The sequence below is a fragment of the Gigantopelta aegis genome, chromosome 10, assembly GCF_016097555.1.
Source record: "Gigantopelta aegis isolate Gae_Host chromosome 10, Gae_host_genome, whole genome shotgun sequence".
NCBI classification, from domain to species: Eukaryota; Metazoa; Mollusca; class Gastropoda; order Neomphalida; family Peltospiridae; genus Gigantopelta; species Gigantopelta aegis.
Window position 1 is genome coordinate 49,369,131 of NC_054708.1, and position 14,642 is coordinate 49,383,772.

The 14,642-nt window shown below is 37.3% G+C and overlaps 1 protein-coding gene across 1 annotated transcript in view; it reads right to left on the reverse strand.

The window, feature by feature from the left end:
• The window catches only part of LOC121382754 (protein unc-80 homolog), a 93,170-nt gene that overhangs the window by 64,634 nt on the left and 13,894 nt on the right, over positions 1-14,642 (reverse strand). Inside the window, exons 3-11 of the mRNA XM_041512332.1 lie at positions 8,091-8,597; positions 7,361-7,446; positions 5,599-6,922; positions 4,418-4,686; positions 3,470-3,711; positions 2,345-2,526; positions 2,023-2,189; positions 1,098-1,221; positions 615-768 (exon numbers count right to left, since the gene is read on the reverse strand). Of these exons, the coding sequence (XP_041368266.1) occupies positions 615-768; positions 1,098-1,221; positions 2,023-2,189; positions 2,345-2,526; positions 3,470-3,711; positions 4,418-4,686; positions 5,599-6,922; positions 7,361-7,446; positions 8,091-8,597 (3,055 nt within the window). The remainder of the gene's footprint in view (positions 1-614; positions 769-1,097; positions 1,222-2,022; positions 2,190-2,344; positions 2,527-3,469; positions 3,712-4,417; positions 4,687-5,598; positions 6,923-7,360; positions 7,447-8,090; positions 8,598-14,642) is intronic.

Genomic DNA, 14,642 nt, shown 5'->3' on the forward strand with positions numbered 1-14,642 from the left:
GCATTGAATTGTTAACCAAATCCTAAACAGTAACCTTGCATTGAAGAGAGATGTAAAGTTATCACAGAGAAAACTTGAGTTAATTTGAAAAGACGTTGTAAATAATTATGTAATAAAAACTACATTAAATGTATTAAGTTATGACAATTACCAGAAAGAATTTCCATTTCAAATGAAATATGTTAAAAGATAAGGCTGCTTTTCTACCATAATGATTGTAGTCATGAAGAGGAGGAAGAGGAAATGTTTTATTTAACGACACACTCAACACATTTTATTGACGGTTATATGGCGTCAGACATATGGTTACGGCCCACAGATATTGAGAGAGGAAACCCGCTGTCACCACTTCATGGACTACTCTTTTTGATTAGCAGCAAGGGATCTTTTATATGTACCATCCCACACAGGGTAGTCCATACCACGGTCTTTGATATACCAGTTGTGGTGCACTTGCTGGAATGAGAAATAGCCCAATGGGCCCACCGACAGGGATCGATGCTAGACCAACCGCACATCAAGCAAGTGCTTTACCACTGGGCTGTAGTTATAAAAGTCACAAATCTTTTCCAGTATTTTTAAAATACAGTGAATTCTGGCAGTACTCTGCTTGCCTAAGTTAAACTTGCTGAAGCGGCGCCTGGGCGTGCTGGTGCCGGAAGGAGAATCATCTTCAGCAGCCGATATGCTGGTCCGTGGACTCAGCTTGCCGTGACACAAATCATCCACCAGCTCCGAGTCACTCGCAGTATACTGGAACATCAGGGACTGAAGGACAGAGAAATTAATACATGTGTTAAAACAAAGATAAAAATTATAGTGGACAAAAAAACAATCTGGAAGTTTTGAAATATAGGGATTTTCATCAAAGAAGAAAAATAGAAACAGTTTTTAGCCGGCTCTAAATTCTGGAATTCTGGGAAAAAAATCCATGAGATTTTTCATCCATGTTAAAATGTTCACAATTCCGAGTATATATATTTGGATTCAGGTTTCTACAAGTGTTATCTTCTATATCCCAAGATTATTAATTCCTTGGGTCATACAGAGCGTAATATTTCATTTCTAAATCTGGCATAGCTAATATAATAACTCACCTTTTTAATTTTCTTTCTGAACAGTGACCTCCTTGACTTGCTACTGGTGTGTGGTTCCTCACAGTTGACAATGCCCGGAGATCTCAGCTCATCACCACTCTCAGATGTGACAGACGTCGCTCGACTGAAATACACGTTTACAATAGAACGTCCTGACACTTCAGTAGACTACATCTAGCGTCCCACCACTTGTTCAGTTTTTAAGGCAAAACAATTATTGTTAGTTATTTGGTAAAATCAAAGTATCCATTGAATCAAAAGTCTTGTTTGATGTTAAAAAAAAAACTTTTCATTAATGATGTCATGATTAATCTAATTCTAGTTTTGCAACCACTAACAACATTAAAATCAAAAGGTGCACCACAAGTTTTATTGAGCTCAATACAAAAACGTAACAAACAACTACATTTAATAGTTGTCTTTAGTTATACGGTTCTTATATCTTGTGGTTAGGTCAGAACGTTTTTAGAGGGAGTGGGTGGGCAGGCATTTGACTGATGTGGCCTTCATTTAATCTTCAGGCACAAAGATGACTGCAGTGTTTGTGTTTTTCATTTAACAAGTAGTCAGATTGGGGTTTTAGATTAAAATTCTGTTCATTGTGTTTAATGACACCACTAGAACACATTTATTTATTAATCATTCACTACTGGATGTCAAACATTTGGCAATTTGAAAGTATAGTCTTAGACAGGAAACCCACATTTTTCCATTAGTAGCAAGGGATCTTTTATATGCACCATCCCATAAACAGGATAGCACATACCACTGCCTTTGATATACCAGTTGTTGTGCACTGGCTGGAACGAGAAATAGCCCAATGGACCCACCGAATGGGATCGATCCAAAAACAACCGTGCATCAAGCAAGCTCTATATTGGCCAGTTAAATTGTCTAACAATTAATGTATTCTTTTTGAACCAACCTGACAGGTCGGACAGGTTTGACTCTGTTTTCTCGCTCCTTCTCCACTTGGCGCCGTTTCAACTTCTGAAGAGGATCGAGTAACCCGCTTAAAGCAACCTTGCGGAACTGACCTCCATGGACTTCTTTAACATACGACATCAGCTGGCGAACATCACAAAACAAACCCTAGAAATACAAGTAAAACAATTTATTATAAAGAAAAATTTGAAGTTTCTTTGGTCTAATGATGCCACTAGAGCACAATGATTAAGTATCAGCTATTGGATGAATTTATTATTTACATGATACAGTTATCTCCAATAGTAAAAGGAGCCACTTACAATGTTTTCATGGCCATACAGTTCTGACACACAGTCAACACATCTGGACATAAATGGCTTTAAAAGATTTGCTATCAGCACGCCCTCCACACCTCGGTATCCCTCGCCATTCATACTGTGACCAAAGTTGTTAGCATAGCTATTCCTTGGCAAGTTTTCCTGGGAAACAGACTTTTTCTGGGCTGAAAAGAAATATAGAGAAAAAATATTCAGTGTGTTCTGTTTACTGTGTTTCAAAGTTGGAGGCAGCTTATTCAAAGTAGGTGGATATATAAGCACTTTACTAAACAATTAATTTAAAATATATTATATGCACACAGTACATAAGTTACAATAGCCAATGAAATTTGCAAACTGCCAATTTTGACACACCTGCATTTTTGTTTTGTTTTTGGAAGGGGGTTACAGATGCACCATATTCCAGGTGCAATATACTGTACACTACAACTAACCATATGCAAAAATATCCCTACAATATGCAAAATTTGAAAGGCTTAACAACAAACACATTGACTTTTAAACTAAATACATCACTTAAAGGGACAGACACTAGTTTTTAAACACTACAGCATATTTTTCACTATAAGAGCCATTTATGATAACTTAAATCAAACATTACTTATATTTTATTGTTTAGATTATCCATTTCCGTAGAACCGAAGTGTTTCTGGTCATCCTGTTGTTTCTAATATCACAAAATGCATTTTTTTCGTATTTTTAAAAATGCATGTCCGTCTGAGAAGTAACAGTTATTGATTCGAGTTCTAGTCTATTTTTAAGGATATTTTCCAGTTTTAATATCACAGACTCTTCTTTCACTCTGTTGTAACTTTATCCAAATGTGTTACACTTACAGGTTTGTAGATTAATTAAACTTAGTGTCCATTTTTACGAGTTGAAACTAGGGTCTGCGCCTTTAATATATTTGGGTGTCTTGTAGGGGTATGGAAATTTGAAAAAGGTTAAATTGTCCATGTCTCCAGGTAAGCACATGTTAATGGTGAAAATTCATAAATCCATGGAAATTTTAAAAAGGTTAAGTTGTCCATGTCCTTAAGTAAGTACATGTAAATGGTGAAAATCCATAAGTTATACAATGGCACAACTGAAAGTAAGACCACTTACGTAATGGTGACTGTAGAACTGTTGTTGGATCAACGCAGAATCCAAGGAATGCATGTAGAAAGTCGACACTTTCCTGCAAGTGCCGGTTCTTGACTATGTCACGGAGGAACTTGTGGAAGAGAGGTGGGTTGCGGCGGTACAGCTGCTGCAGGCAGTTCTGACCCTTAATCCTAAGATGATCTCCCTGGGCACCAATGATCCCATCACCACAACCATGTGGGCAGCCCAGGTGCTGGTAGATCCTGAAATTAATACAAGAAATCCTCGGAATTAAATGTTTCAGTGGTAACTAAAAAGAAGTTTCATTGACTTAGGACTTACAGTTTATGAGAAACTGATCTAAACATGAAATCTTAACAATAAACTTTAAACGCAAAAGTTGATGTCATCACCATTTCCGCCATTGGAAAGGTTATATCTATATCACACCTTTATGAAGTAAAAAACAAACATAACAGTTTTACTCATTTTGGTAAACCTTAGAATTTAAAAACAAAATTTTTCTCTTAATATTATTTGTTGGAAGCATTCTTTAAGACCACAAATATGAACATGACAGATGCATTCATTTATATCATATAGGAAAGAAAAACATGATTTGGCATATTTCAGTATTTAATTTAAAAAGTTAGTGGGGTTTTTTTTAATGACACCACTAGAGCACATTGATTTATTAATCATCGGTTACTGGATATCAAACATTTGGTCATTTGACATATAGTCTTAAAGATGAAACCAGCTACATTTTCCATTAGTACCAAGGGATCTTTTGTATGCACCATCACATAGACAGGATATCATATACCATGGCCTTTGATATACCAGTCGTGGTGGACTGGCTGGAGCGAAAAACAGCTCAATGGGACCCACCGACCGTGCATCAAGCAAACACTACTCTACCACTGGGCTGCATCCCACTCCTTGAAAATTAATAAGTGAGTTACTTACCGGAACAGGCTATCCATGGCAAGACTGTGTGCTGTTATCTCTTCATTGTCTTTGCTACTAGGAACTGCTTTAGCTGCTGGCGTATTTTGACTTTCTGGAGTAATAAGAGGCTTTAGTGGTGTGCTGTTTCTGTTGGATTCAATAATGTCAAGGTCCAGGAGACAGTTGAGGATGTTAAGAAGGACCTCACAGATCCTTGGCGATCGCTCGTTCATTGACACAAAGTGAACTGCACGAAGCACGACCTTATAGTTGATGTAACCATTGTCCTGCAACACAGAATAAACATAATTTTTTACATTCCCGTTGGTAAGAACACTGTGTGTTATTTTTGATAACACAGTAGTTGTTTACACACGTACAGGTGTTAACAATTTCAAGACATACAACTGGCTGCTTCTAGGTGATGACCAGGTCACCAATGCCATATGTCCAATAAAAAAACAGCACAGTGGAAATCGATTACACTGACATATAGTTAACCTGGCAATTATGTGTCTGTGACATTAAGTCAGCTACAAGTGCAACAGCTGTAAATATGTTTTAGTCAAAAAAGATGTTAAAATTTGCTTAAAACCAGGTTTTTTTTGAAGATATGTAAGCAATAGAATAATACATTCGTGTCTATTAGATACCATTTATCTCACAACTCATTTAAAAATGTATCACACTCGCTTTCGCTCGTAAGATACATTTTAAAACAACTCGTGAGATAAAATGCTATCTAACGGCCACTCATGTATTATTCTCTATGTAATCTACTCTAGAATAGCTGAAATATTTTGCATTTTTCTTCAGGTTGAAATAATGGCTGTGTATGACCGACATTTACATTTGCTACTACTTATGGATTTGCATTCAGCCACTTCATACTGGGACATTTCTATTTTATTCAGATGATTTGTAGGTGGTGAGAACATGGTCTAGGATATAAGCAGTGTCACAATTAACAGGAAACATTTTGTGTTGAAAATTACCTAAAAAAGATATTTGTCATTCATGATCATGGTAAACAGAACAATTCCTATTTTGTCCTCTCCTCATTTTTATTTAGTTTTTTTTTATACCACTCTTTTTTATGTTTTTTTCTGATGTACAAGTAGAAATAATGATAGATCCTATTAAACAGTACATCAACAAGTAACTGAGATATTGCTGTAATACTACTTCTATGATTCTACCTGAATGTAGTGCTTAGATCCAGACACTTCTTGGACTTCATCATCATGCTTGTAGCAGATGTTCGAGTCCGTCATACTTCGGGGTAGCTCTGGTGATGACGACTCTTTCTGATTCGGGTTCGCTTGTCCAGACAGCTCATAGTTTGATGACGACATGTTCTTTGGTTCTGGACTGTGCTCTGTGATGGTAATGATGGGTTTCTTCACGACCTCAGACCGAATGTTAAGATCATTCTGTGAGGAATTGGACGAGTCTTGGCCACTCTGTAATCCACTGCTGCACAAAGACTCTCTGTCCGACTGTGGAAGTGTTGGCATGCTCTTACGCTGGGCGGAATACGCGGACACCAAACCTCCGTATCGTTCGTCCTGATGACTGGAACCATAGCTGCCAATCGCCGAATTGGGTCGTATCATGTCTGGTTCGGTGTCCATTGTGGACACCGTACACGAACTGGACGAATCGTCCCGTGTGCCACGTGAAAATATCTGACCACTCCCAGACATATGCTCATGTTTTGATGCTTTTGACGACAACGATCCACTTTCTTCTATTTCTCCATTTTCTTTCCTTCTCAAGTGAGACTTCCCTGTATCAAAAAACTGCTTCAGCTCAACAACGCGGATTTTCTTGTATGGTGGTTCTCGCCGTATTTCAGGAGTGCTGCAAGTTCCCATACTCAAAGGATGATTCGACTCCACATTTGAAGCCAGTTTTGGCGACGGAGACCGAGAATCGGGACTCTGGACCGGAGTGAACCCACTCGACCGGTCGTCTGGTGAGGATGCCTTGCTCTGGAGAACCTGCAGTATGGGAATGGGCAGCGATTTGCTGCGAGACCGCTCCATGTGCTCCATGCGATTCTGCTCGTCACACACCTCCAGGGTCCTCTGATGGACGTACCGCAGTGCCCAGTATATCCCGTCCTCGTTCCAGTTGAGACAGAACAGACAGCGCAGGACGGCCACGTCGAAGTAGCTGGCACTCAGCAGGTCGGGAGCTTCCGCAGCTCCCGGGACGGTCCTCCCACTGGCAACGGCACTGGCCAGCTGCTGCTTCACGTAGTCCTTGTCAACACCCGACGTCAACTTGTGGAATGCATACGTCTTTGTATCGGGAAGAAAGGCAACTAGGGTATCCTTCTGGCCACACTTGCATATCATCGGACCGTCGTTGGTCTTGAGGGGCATCACAGTGTTGCAGTTCTCACAAAGAACTTCCATCGTCGCTGTCTGGGATTCAGAAGCAGCTGCCGACAAGGCACATATGTCACTCATTCTGGCAATGGGAGCAAGCGGGGACTGGGACTCGTGGATGCTGGCTCTGAAATTTATTTATTTTTAAATATTGTTTATAACACATGTTTCTACTAAAAGAATAACTATATTAACACTGAAAGAACTATTTTGGTTAGATGTTTTTGGCATAGTTCTTGAATGATCTGTGTTCATATTAGCTAGATTTTACAAATCTAAAACGTATTATAACTTAACATGATCAAATTCATTTCATATAACTTTGAAAAAGCAGTTTTTCAATTTCCTAAGACTGTTGTTAGCTTCATGGAATGAAATTTTAACATAACATGACATAACATGGCATGGCATGGCATGGCATCACATCAAATCAAATAAACATAAAACAACACAACACAATCATATGTTCTGTCCATACAACAAATTATGTGTACATAGTTATGAATTGTAATGACTTCATTTTATAGTGATATGAATTTAGAACAATTTAGATAAATTTAGTTACCTGCTTGGAGGGTCAGGGTTTATGAAATACAGGTTTTCTCGAGATGTGCCTTTTCCAATGTAAATATTCGCAGCATTTGTGTTTACCTAAAATGTAAAACCAATAAAACCAACTTCATTTTCTTAAAATACCAAAATGAACATATGAATCACTCAGCCAAGGGCTGTGAAATAAAACAATCATATTCACGGTCTCTGGCAACAACATAATAGGATAAACATGCACATAACCAGTGGATGACCATCATAAATGTAAGACATGATCTCTTCTGAACTGACATACAGAAAACTGCAATGCTTTAGTTGCGGTCTTAAGATACTACAAACACGAACCAGCACAATTTTTCTTTTCTGAACTGACATGGTTTCCCCCAAATGAGGATAAAAACAGGATTGATCCACCCTCAAACTATTCTAGGCAGATATCCCACCTCAACTTTGCATGGTAGAATTCTGGAAGAATGCCAATTTTAATGTTCATGTTCAGAATCGTGAAATTTTACTACTACTGCAATTCCTGGCTTTTTTAGGAGGAGCAATAACCAACCACTTCTGTGCTCATACTGTGCAACTTCATAACACATTTATTTACCCACACACACTCTCCTCCTTCCCCTTGCAGTGTTGGGGTTTTTTTGGTGGAAATCTGGATCGTCAAAATACCAAAAGCACTTGTGTTGTTTTAAGCTGGTAAAGTTACGACACAGAAATCAGTCCCCTACACAACTCACCTTCAGCAGATTCCTCTGAGCTTTGAGCACACTGCGCTGTGGTTTGACGGGGGTTGAGAAACAGGGAATGTCAGGCTGTCGGTAATCCCACAGGGGCTGCCACAATGTCAGGCCGTTCTCCAGCTTCAGAGAGTCGAAGTCGGAATCCTTCATCGTGTGGATGAGCGGTGCGAACAGGTATACAAACAGCTGGATGGTTCCGATGGGATGCATGTACATTTGGGATCCTCCCGGCCGCCGGATGTTCTTCTCGGTGTCGGCGTCCTCACACTCCGAGGCTGCGTCCAGCATGATCCAGTGCAGGGTGTACAGAAGCTTGGTCTCGCTGTTGCTGAAGCGTTCGTCCGGGTGGTTCTGCTTGCGTTGGAGCAGCAGATTGGAACATGCGTGCATTAAGTGTGGGAATGCAGCCTGGATGGTCTTCCATCGAGACACACTCTGGATAGCTTCACACAGGCTGGGAGACAAGCCATGAAGAATATTCTGGACAACCACTCTCTCAAAAGACTAGAAATATAAAACAAAATTAAAATACTAAAAACTACTGTATTCATATACAAATTATTTATTGATACATTTACAAATAAATAATAGTCTCTTCCCATTTATATAGTATGTAACATGACAGCATGAAAAGCTCTGACTCCATATTCATAATCAGACCTTGCTGTGAAAAAAATTGAGTGGAGTGATTAATTGATCCCCTAGCAGATTATAGGGAAGGAAATGGTTTATTTCGACCACACAGATATTGAAGGAGGAAACCCGCTGTCGCCACTTCATGAACTATTATTTTCGATTAGCAGCAAGGGATCTTTTATATGCACCATCCCATAGACAGGATAGCACATACCACAGCGTTTGATGTACCAGTCGTGGTGCACTGGCTAGAGCAAGAAATAGCCCAATGGGCCGACTGACGGGGATCGATCCCAAACAGACTGTGCATCATGCGAGTGCTTTACCACTGGGATATGACCCACCCCCAGATTACAGGGAGCCATTTAAAATACATGTATTACCACATTTACACCATATAAACTGACATGCCAAGGGAAGCTACAAATGACTCTCCTTGAACTAGTTCGATGAGAGTGACGGGGAATAAGAGTAATAGCTCCCATTAAAGAGAAACATCTGTATAAATGTTCTTAAGTCAACGGATGATATTTATCTATTAGACTTACAGTAGGCACATACATGTATCACAAGTATCAGATTTAAAAACACAAAGTGTCACTTGGCAGGATTCGAACCCACTGTACATGGCATTTGACAGTCCCCAACCATTGATGTTCAGCCACCTGCACTTCCACCAGAACTGGAAGCCCAATTAAATGTAGTTAAGAATGTAAACATTCAAACACTGTTCATATATTGACTCCATTTTATGAATATAGAGCCTGAGGTATACAACTTTCTTGAGCAATGCCATTAGTTTCTGGCATTAGTACATGTTATGAATACAGCTCACTGATAGAGCTTTCACTTGCTCAAGGTCATGGAATTGATTCTCTTTCATTTAGGTGTTTACTACTGCTCCTTAATTCAGTTGGTGTAGCAAGTGCTGTGGTATGTATTACTCTGTCAATGGGAAGTGAATATAAAAGACCCCTATAATTGCTGAATAATTTGGAGTAGACTACATGTTAGCAGCACTATAGTCCATCCCATCACCCTACAAAAATGTTTTTGGTAAATAATTTCAATTTGGTTTGACGTAAAAAGAAAAGTAACAGTGTTTTGGAAATAACAAAAAAAATACTATTTTTGTGTGCAATTTAGAAAACAATCAGCTCAGAAATAAATAAAGTATGAAAAAAGGCATTCTCTGTGGGACAGACTATATTTTTTTCTCTCACTCTTTAAACAAAGTGTCATAGTTACTGATTAAACAGCAATAGTCTAAAATGTGCTTTAGATGTAATGAAACATTCTTTTCTTTCCTTTCCTTTTAACATTAAAGGGAGAGTAAACTCAAATATGAGCCTTATGTGTTGGAAAGATGCATACCTGGACCACCAATTCATACTGACACTTTAACAAATGAAAAACGTGTAATTTTAGTGTTGTTTTAAAAAAAGTGATTATTCCTGCTAACTGGGGGCAGCCATTTTCTTTTCTTTTTGAGGAGTCCTGTACTGTAGCTTGGGGCGAAGTGACGTCAGCTCCTGACCAACTCCTGTATGCATAGTGTAAACTAAAGTAGTAATTTACAACAAGGTGCCTCTCTCTGATCAACCTGACTTGTAAAACAACATAAATTATGTGATAATATAATAAACTATTTAACTAAATATATTTCAAGTTGCATTAACGGAACGAAATGGGGTTATAGTATTTTCCTCTGTTAAATAATCCAACGGAAAAATGTACACTATCAGGCCTATTGGTATGCTACATTGAAACAAAAACGACAACCCACGATACCCAAGTGATAATTTTCTTTTCTTTCGGACTACGTTCTGTGATTTTAGATGGGAAAGTCTACTTAATCAATAGTTTTATAGAACTATTTACAGTAATAAACCATGTCCATTACCATTTTAGGGGCGACAGGTAATATTACACAATACCGGTATGTATTTTTGTGTCTAGACAGTGTCATTTACTTGGCTCGTCTGGTTACCAATCAAATATACAACTGCCAATCAGGAATCACAGGTAGAGGCAACTAACAACATAGACCAATTAACTAAGAAAACACTATGTGTATCATTTCAGTACATAGGTTAATCCATGCACTTTGACAATGGTGGTTTATTTTGCATTGAAAAATAAAATATACTTATTGCTGGTTTACTGGGATGTATATTATTACAGAACATTGCAATGCATGTCTATTTTATCATCCTGCAAAAACCAGGTAGATTTGTTTCTCCAGTATGACACTTATACCTGACATTACGCATTCAGTATTACATAACCACTAGCTCGCCAGAGGGTGTATTCAGATATATATAATAGCCATCACATTTAACCATTTTCTTAATTAAATATAATAATATACTTGTTGATATTAAGCAATAATGTGCATCATATATCATTGAATATGCATATCAGTCCAAAAGCCATGCTTAAGCATTCCTTTAACAATGTGAATCTGATAATGTATTTTTAAAAGATCTCTTAAATACACTTATCTCTTGTGTTAATGTGCTAAGAAACAGGATCAGAAAACATTACCTGGAATTCTGATTAAAATTGTTTTAAGGAAACCAACATATTAAATTATTATTGTGTGTACATTCTTAAAGGAGTGCTTGTGCAAGGCTTTTGGACTGGTATGCATATTCAACAACATATAATACACAATTATTGCTTAATATCAACAAGTATATTATTATATTTAATTAATAAAACGGGTAAATGTGACGTATATTATATATAACGGTCACATCCATTTTGTACCATCCCAGTGAATATGCCCTTTGGTGAGCAGGTGGTTATGTAATATTTAATGTGTTATGTCAGGAATTAGTCTCAGAACTGAAGAAACAAATGTACCTGATTTTTGCACAATGTTCTGTGATAATATCCATTTTAGTAAGCCAGCAATAAGTATATATTATTTTACAATACAAAATAAACCACCACTGTCAGTGTCCAAATAACTCTATCATGTTTTGTCCACACATTAACCTAATTACTGAAATGATAAACAGAGTGTTTTCTTAGTTAACTGATCTATACTTTCAGTGGCAACTACCTGTGATTCCTGATTGGCAGGTGTATACTTGGTAGGTAGACAAACCATTAATTACTGCCGTCTAGACACAAAATTACGTACAGGTGGTATTTTTTTAACATCACAGGGTATTGGGAAATATCTGCCACCCCTAAAATGGTAATAGCTATTATCAGCTACTATTAGCTGTCAAGCTTTATTACTGTAAATAATTCTGTAAAACTTGATTAAGTAGACTTTCCCATCTAAAATCACAGAACTGACCAATTATACAGTCCCAAAGAAAAGAACATTATCACTTGGGTATTGTGAGTGGTCGTTTTTGCTCCAACATACGCTACCAATAGGCCTAATAGTAAGCATTTTTCTTTGGATTTTTAAAGAGAGTAAAATACTATAACCCCATTTCATTCTATTAATGCAAATTGAAATATATTTAGTTATATAGTTATGTTATCAAGTCATTTATGTTGTTTTACAAGTCAAGTTGATGAAAGCTAAGTGCCTTGTCGTAAATTACTGCGTTTGTTTACACTGTGCATACAGGAGTTAGTAGGAGCTGACGTCACTTCGCCCCAAGCTAGAGTACCAGATGCAACAAAAACAAAAGAAAATGGATGCCCCCAGTTAGCAGGAATAATCACGGGTTTTTTTTTATTAATTCTAAAATTATGCATTTTTTAATTCTTAAAGTGTCAGTATGTGTTGGTTGTCCAGGTATGCATCTTTCCAACACATAAGGCTCATGTTTGAGTTTAGTTCCCCTTAAGTTGCAATGTACAGTGTAATTTTGTGGATTTTAAAATCGTATTAAGAACATGTCAACTCCCAATTACATTACCCATCTCTAACTGTACTGACCAACTGCCATCTTGAGTAGGCAGGATGGTAGAGCACTCGCCTGAAGTGTGATAGATCATAGAATCATCATCGTTGATGATCAGTGGGGAGGTGGGGAGGTGGGGAGGTGGGGGGGGGGGTGGGGGGGGGGGGGGTCCGGTCTCACCCAGTTCCTAACAAAAGCCTCTGTTATGTTCTGTTCTGTATATAGGAATTCATGTATAGGAATGTAAATGCATATAAAAGATGCATTGCTATTTTTCAGTTCAGTTAACCTATATCGTCATGCTAGGTTTCCTCTCTTTCTCAACTAAGTGTCAAAATAACCATACGTTAGACACCAAACACCCTTTTCTTATAACTTAATGTACAATAACAACATTCCCATGATGACATGTTTTGAAATGTTAAGCATATTAATTGCACATCAATTTAGATATATCCTCTGACTACGACTGTTCTATATTGAAACTGGTCTTATAAAATACATTTATCTGTCTATATTCAGATGACTACTGCTGGATACTTGGCGAATGAATTTGTAACGTTTCAGTTCGTAATTAAAGACATGTTTAGCGCTTGCATGTTGACTACTCCGTACTGTATTACAGAGCTATTGCTTTAGAAGCTGGCAGAGAAAAAAAAATTGATCTGTGCGATTTAGCACAGAACTAATCAATATTATGGTTTATTTGGAGACTGGCTTGAGAGCTAGCCAGACAGGCACGATCCACACAGAAGACTAGCTAGTAACATGTTCTCAATAGATGGAATAAAAGTGTTGCTATGGCAATGGAAATTATCTAACACCGCACGTTAAAAGGAAAAAAGAGTTGAGCTGTTGCTTTGTAAATAATGACAGTTTTACCAGACGACTGAAATTGAAATTGAAACACAAGCACACACTCAACACACACAAAATTAACACATATAAACTGAAAACGTTAATTATGAACTGAACATGACATAATACTATTTAGTAATTTTAAGCAATAATGTATTGTAATTTCTGCTGACAAATAAAACCATCATTAACCTGTTAGTAACAAATATATTGTATTCTCATTGGGATCTGAGGAATCTGCATGGATAATATTGGAAGATATGTATTTCAACCAATACAGAGGTCATTTACTCCAGGCTAGATATATCCTTAATTTTGATTGTAAAGTGGACTTGTACATTACTGAAACGGTTCTCATTATATGATATTCTAGAGCAGATCTTTAATAAGATATAACATAAGTTATCTTAAAATAGACTTATGGCTTTTAAAATGCACAAATACACACACACAATGTTTGAAATAAGTACTTGTCCATTTGTCCTGACAAGTGCAAATCTGCTCGGACAAGTAAATGTATCTCAATGGTTGTCCTGTGGAAAAGTAAAAATGTCCAATGCATTTTCATTTTGAGCAGTCAAAAACATTGTCTTTCTACTTGAATTAAAAAAAACCCACTTGTTTGGACAAGTCACAAGTGAAAATATTGGTGGACAAGTAGATTTCTAGATATATTTGTCTGGTGGACTAGTGAAAATTTCTCCTTATTTCTATCACTGACGCACACACACACATATATGTATAAAATATAGATTGGACAAAAAGGATATTGAAATTTTAGTTTAGTAATTTAAGGTCTAAAATTGGCTTGTTTTTCTATAACACAATTACTGTATTTTCATTCATTCATGTAACTTTTACAGTGAAAATCCTACTACAAGTCATCATTTTAAAACTAACAAAACCAAATGCTCTATTACTGTGGAACAAACAAAACTTAAAGATAATCTATTATTCTCTCACAGAATGAAGTGCAGTGCAATATAATACATAGTGCTTTAAAAACTGCTTTCAGACAAAATTATATGCAGCATGTTACATAGCTAGACATGGATAATGTTGCAAATTGAGAATGGCATAGGTCAAGTCCGTTATTTTACTGGAGAGGTTGCAAACTGTTTGCCAAAACTGTTTTAAACCAGTTCAATATACAAGCTTCACAATTCTGTTTTGCCATATT